General features: G+C 45.4%; 1 protein-coding gene across 1 annotated transcript in view; it reads left to right on the top strand.

The window, feature by feature from the left end:
• LOC126131442 (probable E3 ubiquitin-protein ligase HECTD2) overlaps positions 1-26,063 on the top strand; it is a gene marked incomplete at its 5' end in the record, with an annotated part of 375,805 nt that overhangs the window by 249,543 nt on the left and 100,199 nt on the right. Inside the window, one exon of the mRNA XM_049915173.1 lies at positions 16,932-17,087. Within this exon, the coding sequence (XP_049771130.1) occupies positions 16,932-17,087 (156 nt within the window). The remainder of the gene's footprint in view (positions 1-16,931; positions 17,088-26,063) is intronic.

The raw sequence follows: 26,063 nt of genomic DNA, 5'->3' as shown, positions 1-26,063 counted from the left end.
TTATACTCCGCAAGCCACCCAATGGTGTGTGGCGGAGAGCACTTTACGTGCCACTGTCATTACCTCCCTTTCCTGTTCCAGTCGCGTATGGTTCGCGGGAAGAACGACTGCCGGAAAAACTCCGTGCGCGTTCGAATCTCTCTAATTTTACATTCGTGATCTCCTCGGGAGGTATAAGTAGGGGGAAGCAATATATTCGATACCTCATCCAGAAACGCACCCTCTCGAAACCTGGACAGCAAGCTACACCGCGATGCAGAGCACCACTCTTGCAGAGTCTGCCACTTGAGTTTGCTAAACATCTCCGTAACGTTATCACGCTTACCAAATAACCCTGTGACGAAAGGCGCCGCTCTTCTTTGGATCTTCTCTATCTCCTCTGTCAACCCGATCTGGTACGGATCCCACACTGATGAGCAATACTCAAGTATAGGTCGAATGAGTGTTTTGTAAGCCACCTCCTTTGTTGATGGACTACATTTTCTAAGGACTCTCCCAATGAATCTCAACCTGGCACCCGCCTTACCAACAATTAATTTTATATGATCATTCCACTTCAAATCGTTCCGCACGCATCCTCTCAGATATTTTACAGAAGCAACTGCTACCAGTGTTTGTTCCGCTACCACTGCCAGGTCCGGCTAAAATCTCAGACAGCAGCACTTTCCGGCGTCAGCTTTCCTGAAATCGCAATGTCATCGGTATTTTTTCCTGCAATTGCAGCACAATAAAATTTCAAAATTGAACTGGCCTACCCAGAGTCCCGACCTGAAGCCAGTGGAATACCTCTGAGATGAACTTGAGAACCTCGAATTCGATGTAGACCCCAGCGTCCAGCGTTACCTTTTCTGGTTTCGGTTCCTCCAAAGAGATTCAGACACCTCACGGGAAGTGTGTCCAGCAGAGTTCAAGCCGTCATAACGGCGAAAGGTGGACAGCGTCTATTAATGTTCATTAAAGGATGTCCGGGTACTTTTGATCAGATATCGTACAATTCTGATTGCACTAGTGCTCTAAGTGGTGGTTAGCAGGTACAGTATCAGTCTCTGGCCCTGGAAGACCTGCGTTCAATCCCACTTAGGAGAGGGGAATTCTACTCATTCCAGTCCTTCCACTATGGTCCCATCTCAACTCAGCCTGCTATCAAATGATTACCAGGAGTCTTTCCCAGGGGAAAAGGTGGCTGCGGCAAGGGCCCGTCACCTTCCCTCTTCTAGTGCTGTAATGAAGAAAGGCTGTACTGAACTAGATGGAGAGTGTGGTATTACGAAATGATACCACCCTACTGGCGTCTTTAAGCTGGCAGCGGAACTGCAAGCTTCCCTCATACGCCGATAGCGGTAATGCAGGATCCGGCGGATCCAATGGTGCACACCCGCTGAGCCACGCCTTCAATGGCTCTGGACAAGAGAGCCCTCTGTCGCCACGCTGTAGGACAGCTGTGAGCAGCCACTCAGCCCCACTCGCACTTAGAGCCACTTAGCTACGTGATGCTACGCAGACGCCTCCTTTTCGTGGCTCCAACGCCATCGTTCGTGCTTTAGTTCAGAGAGCTCTTCCTTATTAACATTTAGAGCTGGGCTCGATTTGTTGCTGCATTATTTGTAGTGAGTCTTCGTATGGTATGAGAAATACAAGTTAAGTAAATCTTCTCTTTACTGTGATAATTTGTTGGAGTAAGAACAGGAGGTGTGATGAGTGAAGAAACAGAACTGGAAAGAGATGTAAGACAAGGTTATTGTTTATCACCAACACTGTTCAATATACAGGGTGTTACAAAAAGGTACGGCCAAACTTTCAGGAAACATTCCTCACACACAAAGAAAGGTTGGTTGGTTGGTTTAAAGATTAAAGGGACCAAACTGCAAAGGTCATCGGTCCCTTGCTTCATAAAAACACAGAGCACAGTGAAACCATCCACCAGTCAGGCGAGGCACTAAAATAAAAATTCCGGGGGAAGAAAAGCCACATGGTCAATGGTAAGACAACACGGAAAACGGAGCACAGCAACAAAAACTACATAGAGAACAAAGGCAGAAGGAATTAAAACTGCACAGCAGAGGACTGTGGCTGGCTGATCACGAAAATAATAGGATGAGCCAACCACTCTGCAACACGTTAAAACCTCCAGCCTAAAAGATTAGGGTGGAGTCGAATTACAACACAAAACAAAGTAAAAGATACAGCACAAAAGAGGGTGATGTAATAAAATTAAATGGACCTATAAAAGCCATGTTATGTGGACATGTGTCCGGAAACGCTTACTTTCCATGTTAGGGCTCATTTTATTACTTCTCTTCAAATCACATTAATCATGGAATGGAAACACACAGCAACAGAACGTACCAGCGTGACTTCAAACACTTTGTTACAGGAAATGCTCAAAATGTCCTCCGTTAGCGAGGATACATGCATCCACCCTCCGTCGCATGGAATCCCTGATGCGCTGATGCAGCCCTGGAAAATGGCGTATTGTTTCACAGCCGTCCACAATACGAGCACGAAGAGTCTCTAAATTTGGTACCGGGGTTGCGTAGACAAGAGCTTTGCAATGCCCCCATAAATGAAAGTGAAGAGGGTTGAGGTCAGGGGAGCGTGCAGGCCATGGAATTGGTCCGCCTCTACCAATCCATCGGTCACCGAATCTGTTGTTGAGAAGCGTACGAACACTTCGACTGAAATGTGCAGGAGCTCCATCGTGCATGAACCACATGTTGTGTCGTACTTGTAAAGGCACATGTTCTAGCAACACAGGTAGAGTATCCCGTATGAAATCATGGCGGTGAATCGAGGAAGTACAGTACATACTGACGAAACTAAAATGAGCTCTAACATGGAAATTAAGCGTTTCCGGACACATGTCCACATAACATCTTTTCTTTCTTTGTGTGTGAGAAATGTTTCCTGAAAGTTTGGCCGTACCTTTTTGTAACACCCTGTATATCTGGAGGAAATTATTAGTGAAAGTTTTGATGGAAGGGGAGGAGCTTGTGTACAGGGTCGGAGAGTGGATTGTATAAGATCTGCAAACGACATGGTTGTGATGGCAGAGAGTGCAAGAGAGATGGAACAAATGTTAGATGACCTAAACTTAGAACAAGGAGAATAAGGAATGAAGATTAACAAAAAGAAAACGAAAAGCATGGTAATTGCAGGAAAGGGGAGAAAATGCCGTATGAAAATAGGGAGAGAGGATATAGAGCAAGTGAATAACTTCAATTACTTGGGAAGTGTAATGATTAATGATATGTATTGTTCAACAGAAATTAGGAAAAGAATTGCAATGGCAAAAGAAGGACTCAAGAGGAAACAGAAATTACTTTGTGTACCACTAAACAAAGATCTGAGGAAAAGATTTGCCAAATGTTACATCTGGAGCGTTGCACTGTATGGTGCGGAGACCTGGACATTGAGGAAAGAAGATGAAAGAAGACTGGAGGCACTAGAGATGTGAGATATGGAGAAGAATGGAAAAAAGTGAAATGGGAAGAACGAGTAAGGAATGGAGAAGTATTAAGAAGAGTTGGAGAAGAAAAAAACATGCTGAAAGTTATCAGAAAGAGAAAACGGAACTGGATTGAACATTGTCTGATGAGGGACTGTTTATTAAAGGAAGGAATAGAAGGAATGGTGGAGGGAAAAAGGGAAGAGGAAAAATAAGATATCAAATGGTGGACAGTATAAAAGGAGACAAATATTCAGAAATGAAAAGACTGGCTATGGACAGACAAAAGTGGAAGAGGCTTAACCCATGACAAGACCTACCGTAAGGCAGAACCCACTACTACTACTACTACTACTACTACTACTACTACTACTTTGTTCGATAATTTTTTCTGCTCCTGTCCAGCTTTCCTACAGTGACAGCTGCCACACCACTGTGCAGCCCACCTCTCCTTACTACTGTGTGCGAAATCGTACACAACAGACAGAAAGTTCTCTTAACAGACGTTGTGTACAATCTTGGCTGTGACACTGTAATATGTAAGGTGAACATCATTAGTACCTCAGCACCTTCACTACACCACTGCAGACTCATCAACAATGAAAACAAAAACTTAGTATTATAGATCTTTGCAATAAAGCTGTTATGCTTTCCTTCGTGCTAAAGCGACCTGGCCTGCCCAAGGCAGCTAAGATCAGAGGGCTGAGTGGTGGTGTGGGAGTGTCAGGTGCTATGCCTGGAGGAGTTGGTTGTTTGTTGTTGTTGTGGTCTTCAGTCCTGCGACTGGTTTGATGCAGCTCTCCATGCTACTCTATCCTGTGCAAGCTTCTTCATCTCCCAGTATCTACTACAACCTACATCCTTCTGAATCTGCTTAGTGTATTCATCTCTTGGTCTCCCTCTACGATTTTTACCCTCCACACTGCCCTCCAATGCTAAATTTGTGATCCCTTGATGCCTCAAAACATGTCCTACCAACCGATCCCTTCTTCTAGTCAAGTTGTGCCACAAACTTCTCTTCTCCCCAATCCTATTCAATACCTCCTCATTAGTTACGTGATCTACCCACCTTATCTTCAGCATTCTTCTGTAGCACCACATTTCGAAAGCTTCTATTCTCTTCTTGTCCAAACTAGTTATCGTCCATGTTTCACTTCCATACATGGCTACACTCCATACAAATATTTTAGGAACGACTTCCTGACACTTAAATCTACATTCGATGTTAACAAATTCCTCTTCTTGAGAAACGCTTTCCTTGCCATTGCCAGTCTACATTTTATATCCTCTCTACTTCGACCATCATCGGTTATTTTACTCCCCAAATAGCAAAAATCCTTTACTACTTTAAGTTTCTCATTTCCTAATCTAATTCCCTCAGCATCACCCGACTTAATTTGACTACATTCCATTATCCTCGTTTTGCTTTTGTTGATGTTCATCTTATATCCTCCTTTCAAGACACTGTCCATTCCGTTCAACTGCTCTTCCAAGTCCTTTGCTGTCTCTGACAGAATTAAAATGTCATCAGCAAACCTCAAAGTTTTTACTTCTTCTCCATGAATTTTAATACCTACTCCGAATTTTTCTTTTGTTTCCTTTACTGCTTGCTCAATATACAGATTGAATAACATCGGGGAGAGTTGGTAACACAGTGGTATATGTAATAACATTTATTCGCCAAGATGAGTATACAGAGTAATAAAGCTGCCTTGCTGCGTCGTGTAGCAGCTAGGCATTAGCGTGTGCTGTAAAGAACTGCTCACATGCCTGGTGAGCACAACGTGACACCGGTGACGCAGGAGAGTGTGCTGCGCCCAGTGTTGTCGTGCAGCTGGCAGTATGGCAGATGGGCAAGCACTGCTCACTCCTGTTGTTCTACGGTACAGTGTAACTCTACAGGGTGAAAAGTATTTAAACCGACAAACTCTGGGAGGTTGTAGGGGACATCAAAACAAATATTTTTCCCTAAAGTCATTTTTTCTTATGAGGAGTATTTAAACTGGTAGAGGAAGATTTCTCTGGCGGCAAATTAATTAAACCAACAAATACTTTTCCATTTTTTATGACCAAGAGACAACAACTAGGTAGCAGATACGGCACAATTAAACAGTCCCCAACAACACCGACCCACACATTAACGTAGAACCGCACTTGATGAGCGCTAGTAACTGTGGCATGTGAGTTATCCTCACTCCAAACATGCGGATTATGCATGTTGAAGACTCCATCACCCCCGAACTTTGCTTCATCGGTAAACAACACAGAGGATGGAAACGTAGGATGCATTTCACACTGTTCCAGGTACCACTGCGAAAACTGTGCTCTGGGTGGATAGTCACCTGGTTCCAGGTTGTGGACACGCTGTAAGTGAAATGAACGTAACAATTGCTCTCGAAGGACTGTTCTTACATTCGTCTGATTCGTCCCCTTTTTACATGCAATTGCACGGGTGCTGATTGAAGGATCCCGCTCCACATGCTGCAAGACAGCTTCCTCAACTTGCAGTGTTCTTACCGTGCGACGGCGTCCCTGTCCAGGTAATCTGCTAAATGACCCGGTCTCAACCCAGACGTTCGTACACAGCAGCAAAGGTCGTATGATGCGGGATACGGCGATTAGGATATTGTTGTTGATAAACCCGCTGTGCAGCTCGTCCGTTGTGGTCCGCTACGTAGTACGCACCAACCATATCAGTGTACTCACTCCAGGTGTATCGCTACATTAGTAAACAGAGACAATGCACTACTGCACTGGTGGACAGCAATTGCCTACAACTGAAGAGCATAATAAGCCCTCTAACAAATGAAGATCGTAATACGGCCTCTAACAACTGAAGAGCGTAATACGGCCTCCAGCGGTTTAAATAATCCTCATAGGAAAAAATGACATTAGGGAAAAATATTTATTTTGATGTCCCTTACAACCTCCCAGAGTTTGTCGGTTTAAATACTTTTCATCCTGTATATCTCAGCACTCCCGCGGACAGCCCGTTGCGCGCTTAGGTGAAAATAGCTGACTGGGTGGTCTAGGATATTACTTGTTACGAAGGTCTATCCCTGGTCATTCACCATGGTTCGACCAAGATTGCTGCAGATGTTCACGAGTTGACTAGGGGCTGTGCAAAAGCACTACACCGGGATAGTTTGCTGATCATCGCCGGCCGGTGTGGCCGAGTGGTTCTAGACGCTTCAGTTTGGAACCGCGCGACAGCTACGGTCGCAGGTTAGAATCCTGCCGAGGGGATAGATGTGTGTGCTGTCCTTAGGTTAGTTAGGTTTAAGTAGTTCTAAGTTCTAGGGGACTGTTGACCTCAGATGTTAAGTCCCATAGTGCTCAGAGCTATTTTGCTGATCATCCACAAATGACCCTCAGTGGGTAGAGAGTTGGCAGTATACCAGTCTTATTCTCATGCGCGATATCCAAGTAGACAGCAATGGCAGATCACAGCTGTGGTCTGCTTCAAGTTGGCTACGTCTTGGCACTGAAGTCAGCAAGCAGGTAGAAGGCAGACCATCGTCTATCAGCTTGTCGGAGACCAGTACTCTCTCTGATTCTGTTGACAGGGACAAATGGCGGCATGACGGAGTGAATCCTCGAGCTCTAAAAGCCCAGTCATTTATAAAGCCGAGCCCACACTTGTGTCACACATGGTGGCTCCAGATACATGAGTGAATGCGCCTTCGTTTATTGTTCTCGTCAGCAATCTTTGCCTCACTGTGTGGGTCAGTAACTATCCTGGGTGACCGAGCTCGGCTCTTTCTGCAACGTTTGACTATTGCAGTGGTGCTCTGACATTTGGAGTTTTGGACCCCTATAACTTAGAACTACTTAAACCTAACTAACCTAAGGACAGCACACACATCTATCCCCGAGGCAGGATTCGAACCTGCGACCGTAGCTGTCGCGCGGTTCCAAACTGAAGCGTCTAGAACCACTCGGCCACACCGGCCGGCGATGATCAGCAAACTATCCCGGTGTAGTGCTTTTGCACAGCCCCTAGTCAACTCGTGAACATCTGCAGCAATCTTGGTCGAACCATGGTGAATGACCAGGGATAGACCTTCGTAACAAGTAATATCCTAGACCACCCAATCAGCTATTTTCACCTAAGCGCGCAACGGGCTGTCTGCGGGAGTGCTGAGGTATACAGGGTGAAAAGTATTTAAACCGACAAACTCTGGGAGGTTGTAGGGGACATCAAAATAAATATTTTTCCCTAATGTCATTTTTTCCTATGAGGATTATTTAAACCGGTGGAGGCCGTATTACGCTCTTCAGTTGTTAGAGGCCGTATTACGATCTTCATTTGTTAGAAGGCTTATTATGCTCTTCATACTGTCCGCCCCTGGTAGCTGAGTGGTCAGCGCGACGGAATGTCATATCTAACGGCCCGGGTTCGGTTTCCGGCTGGGTCGGAGATATTTTCAGCTCATGGATTGGGTGTTGTGTTGACCTTATCATCATCATTTCTTCCCCATCGACACGCAAGTCGCCGAAGTGGCGTCAACTCGAAAGACTTGCACCAGGCGAACGGTCAACCCGACGGGAGGCCCTAGCCACACTGCATTTCAGTTTCCATACTTCATACTGCCCTGTTACGATGTACTGCAATTTTTGCTCTTTTACTTTCCTCGCTCAGAAGTTGTATGGCAACGCTCGCCTAGTGCCTTGTCTTCCGCTATATTTACGCTTAAGCCTTGTTGACGTTCTGGCTGTTACTCTGGTCCTAGCTGGCCTCCTCGGCTCTGAGCTCACCGGATAAAGCTTGAAAAAATTTAGGCATGCACACCGAATTTATTCGGGGTGCAACAGTACGTTCGACCACGAAGGTGCATGTTATCGAAACTGTCAAAATTCCCCACAACCAAAACTACACATCATTAAAGCGACCTGAAAAAGGGCATCTCAGATTACATTGTACTATTCGTAACTAGTACTTACGATCCCGATTTAATATTTACTTTGCTCGGAAAATATTTGGTGATCTAAAGTGTGCCTCTTTATGGCTGCATGGGTTACCAGAGATGCCACTGCTTACAGTATTTTTTTGGACTTAGGCTAACTTGGTAATTGGCACATCAGTGTTTCCAGACGTTAAATATGTATAAAATTTCAGTTTTTTGCACAACTGTATTAAAAAAAGATTCATAAATCATTACAGATTCTTTAATGATACGAAAGATAGAATGTTTCACATTAAACTTCAGGCGTATTGGCACACATAATTATTTAATATTGTAATTTAACAGATTCCTTTTCCTGTCCACAAATAGCATCTTCTCTAGGAGACAAACAAGACTAAAGACACTGACAAACTGCCTATTGGCTTCTGTCTCGGGTTCTTCGGCCGACGTTCATCTAATGATTTTTCTGACGTTTCGCCAGCACAAGTGGCTGGCATTGTCAAAGCTTCACCCTCCATTGCCGGTGGTGAACTGGAGGCGAGCTCGCGGCCGCAGACTATATGTACCTGGCGCGCCAACGTCCGCGGAGAAGCCCTCGGACGTTGGCGCGCCAGGTACATATAGTCTGCGGTCGCGAGCTCGCCTCCAGTTCACCACCGGCAATGGAGGGTGAAGCTTTGACAATGCCAGCCACTCGTGCTGGCGAAACGTCAGAAAAATCATTAGATGAACGTCGGCCGAAGAACCCGAGACAGAAGCCAATAGGCAGTTTGTCAACAAGTGGCCACGAAAGCCTTAACAATTTTGTACTAAAGACACTATTTTCCTTCATTTTTCACATGTAGTCATGCTCTGTGGAGAGCTTGAAAATTTCACTTACAAAAGTTAATCTTCATTGTCTCAGTGCCTGTTCCATGTTTTCTGCTAACTGCAATCATTTCTCCTGCGTTTGGTTTCATTAGGGTGTTCCTAGAGCAGTCTTTCACCGTCTGGCAAAAGCGTTTCTGGCTCTCCGCGCCAAGGCAGTTCCATACAAAACAAACAGAAATAAATTTTCATTTGATATCTCATCCCTTCTCTTGCTAACTCTTTATGTAATTTAAAAATTTTTCCACTTTGGTAACTTACATATAAATTTCTGAGTAAAGCATTTTCATTCGTGACGAGGTACACTAGAGGAAAGGAAATAAAATCGCATTGCGTCTGTTTATAAAACTTGTTATACTATGATCTATTAATACCTGTTCACTCAGAATATGATCACAGGTACACTGCCAAAATATTACATGTACGCCTGAATTCATTGCACCCAAAAACACGAAACTGTTGTACCATATCAAGATGACGTGTGCCCTAACAACATGGCTGTACCTCAGAGTTCCAGGCTATCCCATATTGTAAGGGATTCCACGTGTTTAAGGAGTAAAGAAATTATTCCGTTTGGATCTTGAACAGGGCTCTAAAACCCCTGATTTAATATTTTTCCGCTAATTTATCTTATTCGTGTGACACATATGTGGCAATTAAATGTTAGACCTATATTCCACTGATCAATATACTGACGTATGAATTTGTCTTATAACTCATTTGTCGGACTCACATTACAGTACAGCACTACTTATTTATTATTATACAAGGTATGTTTAAGTCTGAATCTGCCTAAGCCAACTCTGAAAGTGACTTAAATAATACAGTCTGTGTATTACTAAACAATGTGTTAAGGGAAAGGGCGAGAGAAAGGTCCCAAATGAAAATCCCACTCTGGTTCACAGCATTAATCTGACAGGAGTATTAAATATTTTGAGGTTTGGGAAGTTGCGCCAACAGTTAACGGTGCATTTTTTAAATTATCCGGCACTAATTGCAGCTCAGAATCAATGGCAATAAAGCGTCTGTTGAGAGAGCTTTTCAATAATGAAAACGAAATGGAGTGATTCAAGAAACGTATTCCTTGACACGTAAAATCAAAAATTCAGATAACTTTGAATTACAGTTACAGCTGTCAGGATTGTTTTAAAATGGCAAGAGAAATATCAAAAGCAATACACTGTATGACAAAGGAAAGCGAAGCACGCCAAACACATGGAAGGATGAGGATGTCAATGTACATGTACATGTACATGTACATGTACATGTACAAATCATCAGCAGGAATGTAAATGATTAGAATGTCAGTTCTCTGTGACAAGTAGAACCTCCATCAGAGTGCATCGTGTTGTTGCCAGGCCTTTTAGGGTGCATAAAGGGCGTGAACAACATTAGATGTTGAGTGATCAGATGTTGAGTGATCAGTGTGAAAGGACATGAAACAGCGTTATCAGAAAGGGGCGTCATTGTGAGTCTCCATTTGGCTGGCTGATCGAATCTTGCAACACCCAGATTTTTGGGGCATTTGGCTGTGACAGCGGCCCGATGGTAGCTGCATGAGGGCATGCATACTCATCATTAAGTTTGTGGTGGACCACATCTGGCCACCAAAAGAGAGGATCACCATCTTTTGCACCAAGCAGACTATAACCCCTTTCACATCTGCGTCTGCCATTTGAGAACAGATAATGAACTCCCTGCGACGTTTTGTGTCATCCCGTACCACTGGTCGGAGACTACAGTTCATTCCTGACAGTTTCAGTGGGCTGGGCACAGAAGACTGGCACGCCTACTTGAACCAGTCACGTGAGGCGGTTTTGTAAACGTCTCTGGCAATACCTCAGTGTTGTCTCAGCTCTATAGACGGCTACTGTTTTCGCTGGCATCCGTTTGCACTTCGCTGTTGAAAGCTGGCAACAGCGCTGCTAAATGTCAGAGATTTACTTAAGCGACTCAACCCAAGCAGCAGCTGGACTAGAGAATTATTGTCTCATGCATAGACTACCATTAACACCACTATGCAAGCGACTGACTCTGGAATGGCATCATGACTGGGGAACATCGACTGCTGATGAACGGCGTCGCGCTGTGTTCAGTAATGAATCGTAGTTCTGCCTACCGCGGATGACCATCATATGCGAGTATGGTGGAGACCAGGTGAGAGGTCCCATGCTCACAATGTTTTGAAGAAGCACAGCGGTGTTGCTTCTGGTCGTCGGGTACAGCTTCAAGTCACAGATGGTAGTGACTGCGAGAACTCTGAAGGCGCAACGGTACGTCACGAACGTAGTACGTCCTCTTGTGTTACCTTCCCTGCAGCAGTATCGTGGTGCCTTTAACATCAGGACAGTGCTCGCACATGAATCGTTCGTATGATATTGAGGTACTTCTGTGATCAGCAAGATCCCCAGTTCTGTCCCCTACAGAATATGAACGGGATCAGCTCGGTCATCAGTTACATCCCAGTGCTGGTATCCAAGATAACGAAGGACAGTTACAACAGTTGTTGGCCAGTTTCCTGCTTGCTTCAGGGCAAGATACAAAGGCTTTACGAAACCATTACCAACCGAATCAGTGCATGGACTCAGACAAAAGGAGGTGCAACGTCTTACCGATAAGTGGGATCATACTGCCAAGTTCTTTGACAATCTGACTCTAATTGAAATTTGTGAAATAATGTCACATACCCTCTCAACCCATGAAGCTTCAGTTCGTTTCCTCATCCCCTTCTGGATGCTTCACTTTTGGGGTTAAGTAGTGTTTTTCACTTTGAATTTTTTCAGGTCTTTACACAAGATATGTAATTTTTAAGTCCAAAGTTATTAATACAGTATTTAACACTAAAGTGATTAATGTAAGTTATCAGGTTACTAAACAGTGCATGTCCTTCACTTAGTAAAATAACAGGTGCTTGATAAGATCTTACAGGTATAATCGTGTCCCGTATCAAGATGTTGTAGAAGTTGGCAACCCTATTGAAGTCACGTGACCAAGTTAGTGACCGCAACGCCCGGCACTACGGTGTCCTCCAAAGAGTATTACCGGGTGGTTCTATTTAAAGTGCAGCTGCTCACGAAGGTCCAGTCTGGGCTGTAATTATCTTATGACACCGAAACTTGATAGATATTCTGATGTGTTAATGCAGAACCTACACTCCTGAAAATTGAAATAAGAACACCGTGAATTCATTGTCCCAGGAAGGGGAAACTTTATTGACACATTCCTGGGGTCAGATACATCACATGATCACACTGACAGAACCACAGGCACATAGACACAGGCAACAGAGCATGCACAATGTCGGCACTAGTACAGTGTATATCCACCTTTCGCAGCAATGCAGGCTGCTATTCTCCCATGGAGACGATCGTAGAGATGCTGGATGTAGCCCTGTGGAACGGCTTGCCATGCCATTTCCACCTGGCGCCTCAGTTGGACCAACGTTCGTGCTGGACGTGCAGACCGCGTGAGACGACGCTTCATCCAGTCCCAAACATGCTCAATGGGGGACAGATCCGGAGATCTTGCTGGCCAGGGTAGCTGACTTACACCTTCTAGAGCACGTTGGGTGGCACGGGATACATGCGGACGTGCATTGTCCTGTTGGAACAGCAAGTTCCCTTGCCGGTCTAGGAATGGTAGAACGATGGGTTTGATGACGGTTTGGATGTACCGTGCACTATTCAGTGTCCCCTCGACGATCACCAGTGGTGTACGGCCAGTGTAGGAGATCGCTCCCCACACCATGATGCCGGGTGTTGGCCCTGTGTGCCTCGGTCGTATGCAGTCCTGATTGTGGCGCTCACCTGCACGGCGCCAAACACGCATACGACCATCATTGGCACCAAGGCAGAAGCGACTCTCATCGCTGAAGACGACACGTCTCCATTCGTCCCTCCATTCACGCCTGTCGCGACACCACTGGAGGCGGGCTGCACGATGTTGGGGCGTGAGCGGAAGACGGCCTAACGGTGTGCGGGACCGTAGCCCAGCTTCATGGAGACGGTTGCGAATGGTCCTCGCCGATACCCCAGGAGCAACAGTGTCCCTAATTTGCTGGGAAGTGGCGATGCGGTCCCCTACGGCACTGCGTAGGATCCTACGGTCTTGGCGTGCATCCGTGCGTCGCTGCGGTCCGATCCCAGGTCGACGGGCACGTGCACCTTCCGCCGACCACTGTCGACAACATCGATGTACTGTGGAGACCTCACGCCCCACGTGTTGAGCAATTCGGCGGTACGTCCACCCGGCCTCCCGCATGCCCACTATACGCCCTCGCTCAAAGTCCGTCAACTGCACATACGGTTCACGTCCACGCTGTCGCGGCATGCTACCAGTGTTAAAGACTGCGATGGAGCTCCGTATGCCACGGCAAACTGGCTGACACTGACGGCGGCGGTGCACAAATGCTGCGCAGCTAGCGCCATTCGACGGCCAACACCGCGGTTCCTGGTGTGTCCGCTGTGCCGTGCGTGTGATCATTGCTTGTACAGCCCTCTCGCATTGTCCGGAGCAAGTATGGTGGGTCTGACACACCGGTGTCAATGTGTTCTTTTTTCCATTTCCAGGAGTGTATTTACGCTTGAAAAAAAATTAATTCCTGTTTTGGCCACCAGGTGCAAAACTTGCAAAACTGGCGCTGTACAGCACCTCGTCGACATCTGAACGAATTGTGTAGGCGGCATTTAATAATAAAATTAACATGTTGCCTTTTTTACTCGTTTGACCTTTTCTGCCCACTTAGCATTCCTAATCCATTACATAAGGAGACATTTTCATACGTCTTTCTTGCCTTCGATGCCCCAGAATTGCACCTGGCGACCAAAATTGGAATTAATTTTTTGCGGCGGCAATCGGTCCCTCCTTAACGCTTTAGCATATATACCAGTTTTCGCTGGCATATGATAATTACAGCCTACAGTGGAGCTCTTTAAGTAGCTGCATTTCAACTACACTGAAGAGCCAAAGAAACTGGTACATCTGCCTAATATCGTGTAGAGCCCCTGCGAGCACACAGAAGTGTCACAACACGACGGGGCATGCACTCGACTAATGTCTGAAGCAGTGCTGCAGGGCATTGACACCATTAATCTCGCAGGGGTGTGCATAAATCCGTAGGAGTACGAGGAGATGGTGACCTCTTCTGAACAGCGCGTTGCAAGGCATCCCAGATATTGTCAATATGTTCATGTCTAGGGAGTTCGGTGGCCAGTGGAAGTGTTTAAACTCAGATGGGTGTTCCTGGAGCTACTCTGTAGCAGTTCTGGACGTGTGGGGTGTCGCATGGCCCTGATGGAATTGTCCAAGTCCGTCGGATGGACATGAATGTATGCAGATGATCAGACAGAATACTTACGAGGGTGAGTCAAATGAAAACCTTAAATTTGTAATAACAAGTCGAAATTTCACGCCATTATCCTCTAAGTTAGTAAGCGTACTACAAACAGCGTGGAGAATGGCCTGTAGGTGACAGCATAGTGCAGATGCACACATACGGCCGCATTATCAGTATAAAGATGGCCGCCTCACTTGCGATATGCACCAGGGAAGAACAGCGTTCTGCTATTCGGTTTTTGCGTAGTGAAGGTGTGAAGCCTATTGAAATTCATCGACGAATGAATGTTCAGTACGGTGATGCATGTTTGACACAGCAGCAAGTCTACGAATGGAGCAGGAAGTTCACAAATGGTGTGACTTCAGTGGAAGATGCTGCTCGTCCAGATCAGGCACAACGAGTTATGACTCCAGAGAACATTGCAGCAGTTGAAGCCATAGTGAAGGAAAACAGCCGACTGACACTGAATGACATTGCAGCATGTTTACAGATTATTCATGGGTCAGCACACCACACTATGCATGTTGTGCTCCTGTTTCACAAAGTGTCTGCAAGATCGGTGCCACGGCAGCTGACTCCTGAAAGGAGAGAACGACGTGTTGATGCTTGTGAAGAACTTCTTCGGCGCTTTGAACGAGAAGGTGATGGCTTCCTTGCAAGAATCGTTACTGAGGACGAAACCTGGGTTCACTTCCACCAACCGGAAACGAAGAGAGCGAGCAAGGAATGGCGCCATTCCTCACCGCCAAAACCAAAGAAATTTGGAACAGAACCATCAGCAGGGAAGGTTATGCTGACTCTCTTTTGGGACAAAAAAGACGTCATTTTGGAGCATCACATGCCAAGAGGGACCACTGTCACGAGTGCATCATACACTGTGCATCATCTGTGGACTGCAATCAAATCAAAGTACGTGGATTGCTGTCAGCAGGTGTCCTTTTGCAACATGACCACACTGCCCGTACAACAGTTGCAACAATCAAAGACCTGCATTTTGAGTGTCTTCCTCATCCACCGTACTCACCAGACCTTGCCCGAAGTGAATTCCATATGTTTGAAACACTCAAAGACACAATGGGAGGAAAGAAGTTCCATTCTGATGAAGAGGTACACTACGCGGTGCATGAGTGGTTGCGCGGACTACCAAAAGAATTTTTTTCTAAAGGAATTTATGCACTTTGTAAGCGCTGGAGGACTTGTATTGAGCGTGGGGGAGATTATGTTGAAAAGTGAAGTAGCTTTGTAGCACTTCTGCACAATAAATAATATTTAAAAAATATTTAAGTTTTTCATTCGACTCACCCTCGTACATATGTGTCACATGTCAGTCGTATGTAGACGTATGAGGGGTCCTATATCAATCTAACTGCACCCGCCCCACACCATTATAGAGCCTCCACCAGCTTGAACAGTCACCTGGAGGGTCCATGGATTCATGACGTTGTCTCCATACCGGTACACGTCCATCCACTCGATGCAATTTGAAACGAGACTTGTCCGACCACGCAACATGTTTCCCGTCATGAGTAGTCCAATGTCGATGTTGACAGGCCCAAACGAGGCGTAAGGCTCTGTGTCGTGCAGTCATCAAGGGTACACGAGTGGGCCTTCGGCTCCGAAAGCCTCTATCGATGATGTTTCGTTGAATGGCTCGCAAGCTGACACCTGTTGATGGCCCAGCATTGAAATCTGTAGCAATTTGCAGAAGGGTTGCACTTGTGCCACGTTCAGTTTGGCGGTAAGGTCTTATGGGACCAAACTGCTGAGGTCATCGGTCCCTAAGCTTACACACCACTTAATCTATCTTAAACTAACTTACGCTAAGGACGACACACACACCTTTGCCCGAGGGAGGACTCGAACCTCCGACGGGGGAAGCCACACGGACCTTGCCACGTTCAACGATTCTCTTCAGTCGTCGTCGGTCCCGTTCTTGCATGATCTTTTTCCGGCCGCATCGATGTCGGAGATTTGTTGTTTTACTGGACTCCTAATATTCACGGTACACTCGTGAAATGGTCGTACAGGAAAATCCCCACTTTATCACTATCTCAGAGATGCTGTGTGCCATCGCTCGTGCGCCGACTATAACACCACATTCAACCTCACTTAAGCGTTGATAACCTGCCGTTGTAGCAGCAGTAACCGATCTAAGAACTGCGCCAGACACTTGTTGTCTTATGCAGGTGTTTCCGACCGCTGCGCCGTATTCTGCCGGTTTACGTATCTATGTATTTGAATGCGCATGCCTATAGCACCCGGTAGCTCAGAAAAATCACGAGAAGAGATGTGCACACGAGAGGCGGACTCTAGCGTTTGCCCGTGCCGTGTCCGCCGGCGCCTGCCTCATCAGCCGGCCCGCCCGTGGTGTTCGCAGGCTCCACGACAAGGACGAGGCGCGCGCGATGTTCGTGCTCCTGCAGAGCCCGGTGTTCGGCGCGCAGTCCTCCTACACCATCCTGGCGCACCTGCTGCGCGCCCTCGTGTCGCTGCCCGCGCCAGACCTCGCGCTGATCGTCTCCTGGTTCCGCACGTGAGTATACGGCTCCTCTTGCCACTTTCATTTCTTGTTTACCTAGGCCGTACAAAGCTACGACACGTATCGGCGTATACAGCTATGGTTTTCAAGACAGCTGATCGCTATGGAAATGGAAACGTGGTGCCAGTGGACGCTACACTGGTCCCTAGGATTTCAAGGCACTTTCACTGTCATCGCCAGTCTCACAGCACGCAGCACATCAGCTGTGTCATGCCGGTTCCTGTAGTCACTTGCTCGGGTACGGTTGTAAGGTGGCTATAATTTCGCACCTTACAAGAACTCATCCACACATTTTGCCGTGATCTACAAACAATTAGTTATCATGTGATAGGTTGTACATCGTATATATGAATATACACTACTGGCCATTAAAATTGCTACACCAAGAAGAAATGCAGATGATAAACGGGTATTCATTGGACAAATATATTATACTAGAACTGACATGTGATCACATTTTCACGCAATTTGGGTGCATAGATCCTGAGAAATCAGTACACAGAACAACCACCTCTGGCCGTAATAACGGCCTTGACACGCCTGGGCATTGGGTTAAACAGAGCTTGGATGGCGTGTACAGGTACAGCTGCCCATGCAGTTTCAACGCGATACCACAGTTCATCAAGAGTAGTGACTGGCGTATTGTGACGAGCCAGTTGCTCGGCCACCATTGACCAGACGTTTTTAATTGGTGAGAGGTCTGGAATATGTGTTGGCCAGGGCAGCAGTCGAACATTTTCTGTATCCAGAAAGGCCTGTACAGGACCTGCAACATGCAGTCGTGCATTATCCTACTGAAATGTAGGGTTTCGCAGGGATCGAATGAAGGGTAGAGCCACTGGTCGTAGCACACCTGAAATGTAACGTCCACTGTTCAAAGTGCCGTCAATGCGAACAAGAAGTGACCGAGACGTGTAACCAATGGCACCCCATACCATCACGCCGGGTGATACGCCAGTATGGCGATGACGAATACACGCTTTCCATGTGCGTTCACCGCGATGTCGCCAAACACGGATGCAACCATTATGATGCTGTAAACAGAACCTGGATTCATCCGAAAAAATGACCTTTTGCCATTCGTGCACTCAGGTTCGTCGCTGAGTACACCATCACAGGCGCTCCTGTCTGTGATGCAGAGTCAAGGGTAACTGCAGCCATGGTCTCCGAGCTGATAGTCCATGCTGCTGCAAACGTCGTCGAACTGTTCGTGCAGATGGTTGTCGTCTTGCAAACGTCCCCATCTGTTGACTCAGGGATCGAGACGTGGCTGCACGATCCGTTACAGCCATGTGGATAAGATACCTGTCATCTCGACTGCTAGTGATACGAGGCCGTTGGGATCCAGCACGGCGTTCCGTATTACCCTCCTGATCCCACCGATTCCATATTCTGCTAACAGTCATCGGATCTCGACCAACGCAAGCAGCAATGTTGCGATACGATAAACCGCAATCGCGATAGGCTACAATCCGACCTTTATCAAAGTCGGAAACGTGATGGTACGCATTTCTCCTCCTTACACGAGGCCTCACAACAACGTTTCACCAGGCAACGCCGGTCAACTGCTGTTTGTGTATGAGAAATCGATTAGAAACTTCCTCATGTCAGCACGTTGTAGGTGTCGCCACAAGCGCCAACCTTGTGTGAATGCTCTGAAAAGCTAATCATTTGCATATCACAGCATCTTCTTGCTGTCGGTTAAATTTCGCGTCTGTAGCACGTCATCTTCGTGGTGTAGCAATTTTAATGGACAGTAGTGTATAAAGGAGACTGACATTGTCACGTGTCTTGTAAATAATTGTTAACGCTTGTTGCATGAAAGGTGACGGAGTATCTTTATTATAAAAACGGCGTAATGAATGATTACCTATACTAGTAGAGGTTGGAACGCCAGTGGAGATGAAACGGCAGGCAGAACTCAAGCTCTGTGTGGAAGGTCCGCAGAGGTGTTGGTCCTGCTTAAACACAGGAAGTAGGAGACGGACGTCGTAGCACCTAAGCTCTGGACCTCAGTAGCGTCGCGGCCGGCCGGTTTTGTAGCCGAACCGGAAGGATTATACTTCGGAAACTACGAAAATCTTGGACGCAGGTGAAAGGAACGAAGAAGCGGCATCTCGGAAACCAGGCAGGCTGGGTTATTTCCAAGGATTTTTACTCAGAAGCGTACCACTGTACGAGTATAGGTTTTTCCTCGCAATCTTTCCGCGCTGGATGACAACGGTTGGTCGACGTTCGGAAGAATCTGTAGAGAGGGAGAATATTCCATGGTTTCGAGAATATGATTCGTTTTCGGAATTGCAATGTTGGCGAGCCGAGCCTTGCTGGGAAGACAGCGCTGGAGAGGCGTGGTCTTTCCGTTGTAAGCGCCCGTGTGTGACGGTTGCTCAATATCAGCTTTTTTGATACAGACGGACTTGCTGTCTTTGCTCTCAGGAGAGTTTGGAACAGTTAGGCACTGCACTGTTGCGAACCTATACGATTCTGGACTTCACTTCCGGGTTGGAAGTCGTCGTCGAGTACGCAGCGTTCAGTAATTGAGAGCATTTCCTCTGCCTATACTTACGTTGAGACGTTATCTGAACTCCGTCCTTGTGGCTGGGAGTTTGCGTTTCTTGTCTGTAGAACACAGAGAGGAGAAGACACTATTAGAGTATAGTAGCCAGAGGACCGCCTTCTGCCGCCCTAGTGTTTGAAAGAGTTTTATTTTGTGGCTGGAGTTCTTCCATCGACGCAGACGTGTACGAGAACCAGCACGCCGACGCACGAGACGCAGTACATACGGTGATCACGTTAGTTTATTACTACTGAGGTTCCACACCACTGTAGACCATCTTTGAAAGTGGTGTCTTCTAGTGTTTAGTATGTAGATGATGTCAGTCATTTCGCGTTATTTATGTTAGATCATGTGACCATCAAAGGGGGCAGAGCTGGGCATTTGAGTAATAATTTTACTTAGGAAACATAGACATTTGTCAGAAATGGTGTCTTTTTTTAAACTGCAATAAAAGTGTAAAAAGAAACAATGTTTATCATTTAGTAATATTAGTTGCCTTCGTCATTCATTTATGTTTAGATTGTAATTTATGGAATTAAGAGATCCTTAGATCTGCTTCAGGGGCTAGTCAGACAGGGCCAAATCATCATTTTAGAGTTTATTATTTTCTGTTGCGCACATTCATTTTACACCCGCCTGGAGTAGCATCTTGGACAGTCACGTGTACAGACGAGGTTGCAAGAGAGGTGGGGGAGGGGGGTGGGGGGGAGGGGATCTGATGAGGAGAGGGGGAGATTCATGGCAGACGTGAGCCCCTCCCCCATCCCTTAAAAAATTTCAACAGAACCCATTACACAGGGTTTTCCTCAAGCCCGTTAATTGAAAATGCCTACTTCACGGAATAATGTAGGTAGAGAACTAAAGCTTGATACACATCCCTGAAATGACGTGGGGTTTCATTGACACCAAAAACGAGTGCATAAATAGGCCAGAGCTGGACAGCAACACCTCATTGACGCCGCATGAGAACCATGAATAAAATGAGGTATAGTCAGAGAGGGAGTAAGACGCGCCAGCCATCATGGCATCTTCACTTTACCATAAAAGGCACCGTTTCTTTTTAAGCCATCAGTTCTGTGACTGATTTGATGCGATCCACCACGAATTCCTCTCCTTTGCCAACCTTTTCATCTCAGAGTAGCACTTGCAACATACGTTCTCAATTATTTGCGGAACGTGTTCCAATCTCTGTCTTCCCCTACAGTTTGTACCCTCTACAGCTTCCTCTAGTACCATGGAAGTTTTATTCCGTGATGTGCTAACAGATATTCTACCATCCAGTCTCTTCTCCTTGTCAGTATTTTCCACACATTCCCTTCCTCGCCGATTCTCCTCGTTCCTTACTTTAGTCCAACTAACTTCAACTTTCTTCTGTAGCACCACATCTCAATTGCCACAATTCTCTTCTGTTCCGCTTTTTCCACAGTCTGTGTTTCACTACCATACAATGCTGTGTTCCAAACGTATATTCTCAGAAACTTCTTCCTCAAATTAAGGCATATGGTTGATATTAATAGACTTCTCTTGGCCAAGAATTCCCTTTTTGCTGGTGTTAGTCTGCTTTTGATGTGCTTCTTGCTCCGGCTACCATCGGTTATTTTGCTGCCAAGATAGCAGAATTCCTTAACATCGTGTACTTCGTGATCTCCCATTCTGATGCTAAGTTTCTCGCTGTTCTTATTTTTGCTACTTCTCATTACCTTCATCTTTCTTCGATTTAATCTCAATCCACGTTCTGTTCCCATTAGACCTTTCATTCCATTCAACAAATACTGTAATTGTTTTTCACTTTCACTGAGGATAGCAAAGTCATCAGCGAATCCAAACATTGATATCCTTTCACCTCGTATTTTAATCCCGTACTTGAATCTTTTTTTTTATTTCCGTCATTGCTTCTTCGATGTAAAGACTGAACAGAAGCGGCGAAAGACTACATCCTTGTCTTACACCGTTTTTAATCGGAGCACTTCGTGTTTGGTCTCCCACTCTTATTGTTCCCGTTTTTCCCTGTAGCTTATCCCTACTGTTCTTAGAATTTCAAACATCTTGCACCTTTGTACATTGTCGAACGCTTTTTATAGGTCGACAAATTCTATGAACGTGTCTATTTTTCTTCAGTCTTGACTCCACTACCAACCGCGACGTCAGAACTGCCTCTCTGATGCCTCCACCTTTCCTAAACCCAAACTGATCGTCATCTAGCATATCCTCAATTTTCTTTTCCATTCTTCTTCACATCGTTCTCGTCAGCAAACTTGGATGTATCAGCTGTTAAGCTAATTGTGCGAAAATTCTTACACTTGTCAGCTCTTGCTATCTTCGGAATTGTGTGGATGATGTTTCTCCGAAAGTTGATGATATATCGCCAGCGTCATACATGCTACACACTAACGTGAAAAGTCGTTTTGCTGCCACTTCCTCAATGATTTTAGAAATTCAGATGGAATGTAATCCGTACCTTCTGCCTTGTTTAATCTTAAGTCTTCCAAAGCTCCTTTAAATTCTGACTCTAACACTGGAACCCCTAACTCTTTCTCACCCGCTCCTCTTTCTTCTTCTATCACGTCATCAAAAAAATCCTCCACCTCAAAGAAGCCCTGAATATACTCTTTCCACCTACCCGCTCCCTCCTCTGCATTTAACAGTGGAATTCCCATTGCACTCTTAATGTTAACGCCCTTGCTTTCAGTTTCACTGAAGGTTGTTCTGACTTTCCTATCTGCTGAGTCAGTCCTTCTGACTGTCATTTCTTTTTCGATTCCTTCACATTTTCCATGCGGGCATTTCGCCTTAGCTCCCCTGCACTTCTTATTTATTTCATTCCTAAGTGCCTTCTATTCTTGTATTCCTGAATTTCCCTGAACATTTTCGTACTTCCTTCTTTCGTCGACCAACTAAAGTATTTCTTCTGTTACACATAGCTGCCAAGCAGTTACTTTCCCTGAACCTATATTTTTCATTCCAACCTTCTGTGACTGCACTTTTTGAGATGTCCGTTTCTCTTCAACTGAACTGCCTAGTGAGTTATTCATTATCATAGTATCTAAAACCCCAGAGAAATTCGAAGGTAGCTGCGCGGAGTGGCCGTCGCGCGGTTAGAGGCACCATGTCACTGATAGCGCGGTTCCCCCCGTCGGGGGTTCGAGCCCTCCAGCGGGCATGGGTGTGTCTGTTGTTCTTAGCATAAGTCCGTTTAAGTAGTGTGTAAGTCTAGGGACCGATGACCTCAGTAGTTTGGTCCCTTAGGAATCCACACACATTTGAACATTTAGGAATTCGAAGGTATCTCTTCATTCCTTAGTATTTCCGTATCCTACTTCCTCTTCCTAATTCGTCTCTTAAACTTCAGCCTACTCTTCATTATTACATAATTGTGATCTGAGTCTATATCTTCTCCAGCGTACGCATTACAATCCAATATTCGATTTGGGAATCTGTCTGACCATGATGTAATCTAACAGAAATCTTCCCGCATATCCCGGCCTTTTCCAAGTATACCTCCTCCTCTTGTTGATTCATGAACAAAGTATTTGCTACTACTTGCTGAAATTTATTGGAGAACGCAATCAGTCTTTCTCCTCTTGCACTCCTAGTACCTAGCCCATATTCTCTCGTAACCGTTGCTTCTACTCCTTCCCCTAAAACCGCATTCCAATCCCCGATAACTATTAGGTTTTCATCTCCTTTTACGCACTGGATTACCCGTTCAATATCCTCGTATATTTTTTCTATCTCCTCATCTTCTATTTGTAACGTTGACACGTATACCTGAACTATTGTCGGTGTCGGTTTTCTGTCGATTCTGATGAGAACAACCCAATTACTGAACTGTTCACAGCAACACACTCTCTCTCCTATCTTCCTACTCTTAACGAATCCTACTCCCGTTATACTTTTTTATGCTGCTATTGATAATACCCTACACTCGTCTACTGCTATCCGTCCAAAATCCAGCGTCAGCATGAACTATTGACCACCGATTTTGTGACGCAGCGACCATTTGCGGTATGGGCACTACAAAATATGGGGGAAGATGATGACTGCTTGGCTAACGTATTGTGGACCGACGAAGCCCATTTCACCTTCCGAAGGTCTGTCAACAACCACAAATACAGAATTTGAGCTATCTAAAATCGTACAACTGTAGTAAACACCCGCTGCATGATGAAAAAGTCACATTTTAGTGTTAATTTATCACATCAGCCGTGATCGGACCGTTTTTCCTCGAAGAAATATGGGTTACTGCTTTTCAAACTGTCAGCGTGACGGGTGCGGGGTACGCCGATTTTTATAGAATCGCATCATCCCTAGCCCGCCTGATAAACGCTTGCTGGAAGGTACGACTTTTATGTAGGATGGGGCTTCACCAAATATTGCTACACGTGTGAAATATCTCTGGCGCACGTCAGCGATGAGAAGCGCATGCTGCGTCGTCGTTTGTCTTGCTTGGCTGCCCAGGTCACCAGCCCTCAGTCCGTGTGCTTATTGGTTGTGTGATTACCTAAACTCGCAATTCTACCGCGATCGTCCGACCTCATTAGGGATGCTAAAAGGAATTTCTCACCATAGACACTGATATGCTGTGCAGTGCAGTTCACAACATTGTCACTCGATTAGAGGTATTGTTGACGAATGATGGCCGACATGTTGATCATTTGTTGTAAAGAACGTCTTTGCTAAAAACCTGTTGTTATGGTAAGTATTGCCTCTGTATCAAATTAAACACCATCTGTTGATCATTTTGTGCAGTGTGCTTTGGTTTCAATAAAACACAATATCATTCCAAGCATATGTGTCAATTTTTATTTCTCTATCTACATTATTCCGTTAAGTATTGAATTTTCAAATGTTAATGGCGTTTTGTGTCACCCTGTATTTTGCATGTGAATTTAGATATTAATTTATCCTACATCTAACACCAAATAGTAAAAATAATAGATAAATTTAATTTTTTATACCTGGGATTCACAGTCATGTAGAACTTTATAAAAGACATCATATAGTGACTGTAACACTTTCTTTATTTCACGACTGCAATTTCGGCCTTAGGCCATTATCAAGTGCAGATTTTTGTGGCTTTACGCCAAGTCAACTTAAAATGAGCCAACACATTTATATGTCGTTGTCATTACTATTAAATACATTCGTGACGCTGTTTCATATTGCGAGCACACATATCCACATGTCATGAAACAACATGGTCTGTGGACATTCATGTACGTTAGCCCATCACTGTAATCGGCTAACGAACTTGAGTGTCTACAGACTTGGTAGTTTTATGACATATGGATATGTGTGTATCGTACACAGCAAAGAATAATGAAAAAATACCAGAATATGCGCTTCAGCCAGTAACTGACGGAAAAATGAATATTTCAAGCAAATTATCAATCGTCAGCACTAGATGTTAGATATACATCTATCCTAATATGTTTTGGATGATCTTAAAGTCACTGTGCCACTAGTATTGTATTAGGTTCTCGCCTTCTAAATCTAATACAACAGAGCGAAACGGTAACTATTGATCGACGACGTCTGGAATGGAAACCTACTAAGCGGTGCGCTGCGTGTGCTGCAATTGGAAAGTAAATCTTTCACAGTGTAATCGAGGTCTAAAACTGATACGCTGTAACCCTAAAGTGAGCCGTCTCACGGCTGGGGCCATTTAGCCTCCTCAGCTGACTGCCTATTTTTACTGATCCTCTATCACGCGACCAGTTGCACTGTATCGTACCGCTTCATCATTAAGCAGCGCGTAATGCAAAGAAAATGTATAAATGTATTCCTATTTCTTATTCGAGAAACTTTTCAGCGTAGGAGACAAACTGAGACTTATAGATCAGAACACATGTGTTGGCAGAAAAGTGTCCACGCACGAAATAGTGCCATCCAAAGAGGTTCAAATGGTTCAAATGGCTCTGAGCACTATGGGTCTTAACAGTGGAGGTCATCAGTCCCCAAGACCTTAGAACTACTTAAACCTAGTTAACCTAAGGACATCACACACATCCATGCCCGAGGCAGGATTCGAACCTGCGACCGTAGCGGTCGCGCGGTTCCAGACTGAAGCGCCTAGAACCGCTCGACCACTCCGGCCGGCTCCAGAGAGGAGTGTGAATCTTGGCAGTATCTTGCAGATATGCACTCGTAAAAACACCTGCAAGCATTCATCACTGTATGGCGTGCAGCGTGATTCTCTGAGAACGACGATGAGTGTTGGCGACAGGAAATTCGAATGCCTGTCATTGCAAGGACGTGACACAATCTGTGCGGACAGCAGCAGTGTGGCTCCCGTATAAACAGAGCCACAAGACATGAAACGAAATGAATAATCTAATGAGTGCAGAATATGGATTGAGAGTGAACCAGAAAAGACGCAAGTAATAAGGAGTAGCAGAAATGGTATTAGCGAT

This window comes from Schistocerca cancellata, chromosome 1 (genome assembly GCF_023864275.1).
Source record: "Schistocerca cancellata isolate TAMUIC-IGC-003103 chromosome 1, iqSchCanc2.1, whole genome shotgun sequence".
Taxonomy (NCBI): domain Eukaryota; kingdom Metazoa; phylum Arthropoda; class Insecta; order Orthoptera; family Acrididae; genus Schistocerca; species Schistocerca cancellata.
The sequence above is the reverse complement of the archived record's forward strand: the minus strand, read 5'-3'. Positions and strand labels throughout refer to the sequence as shown.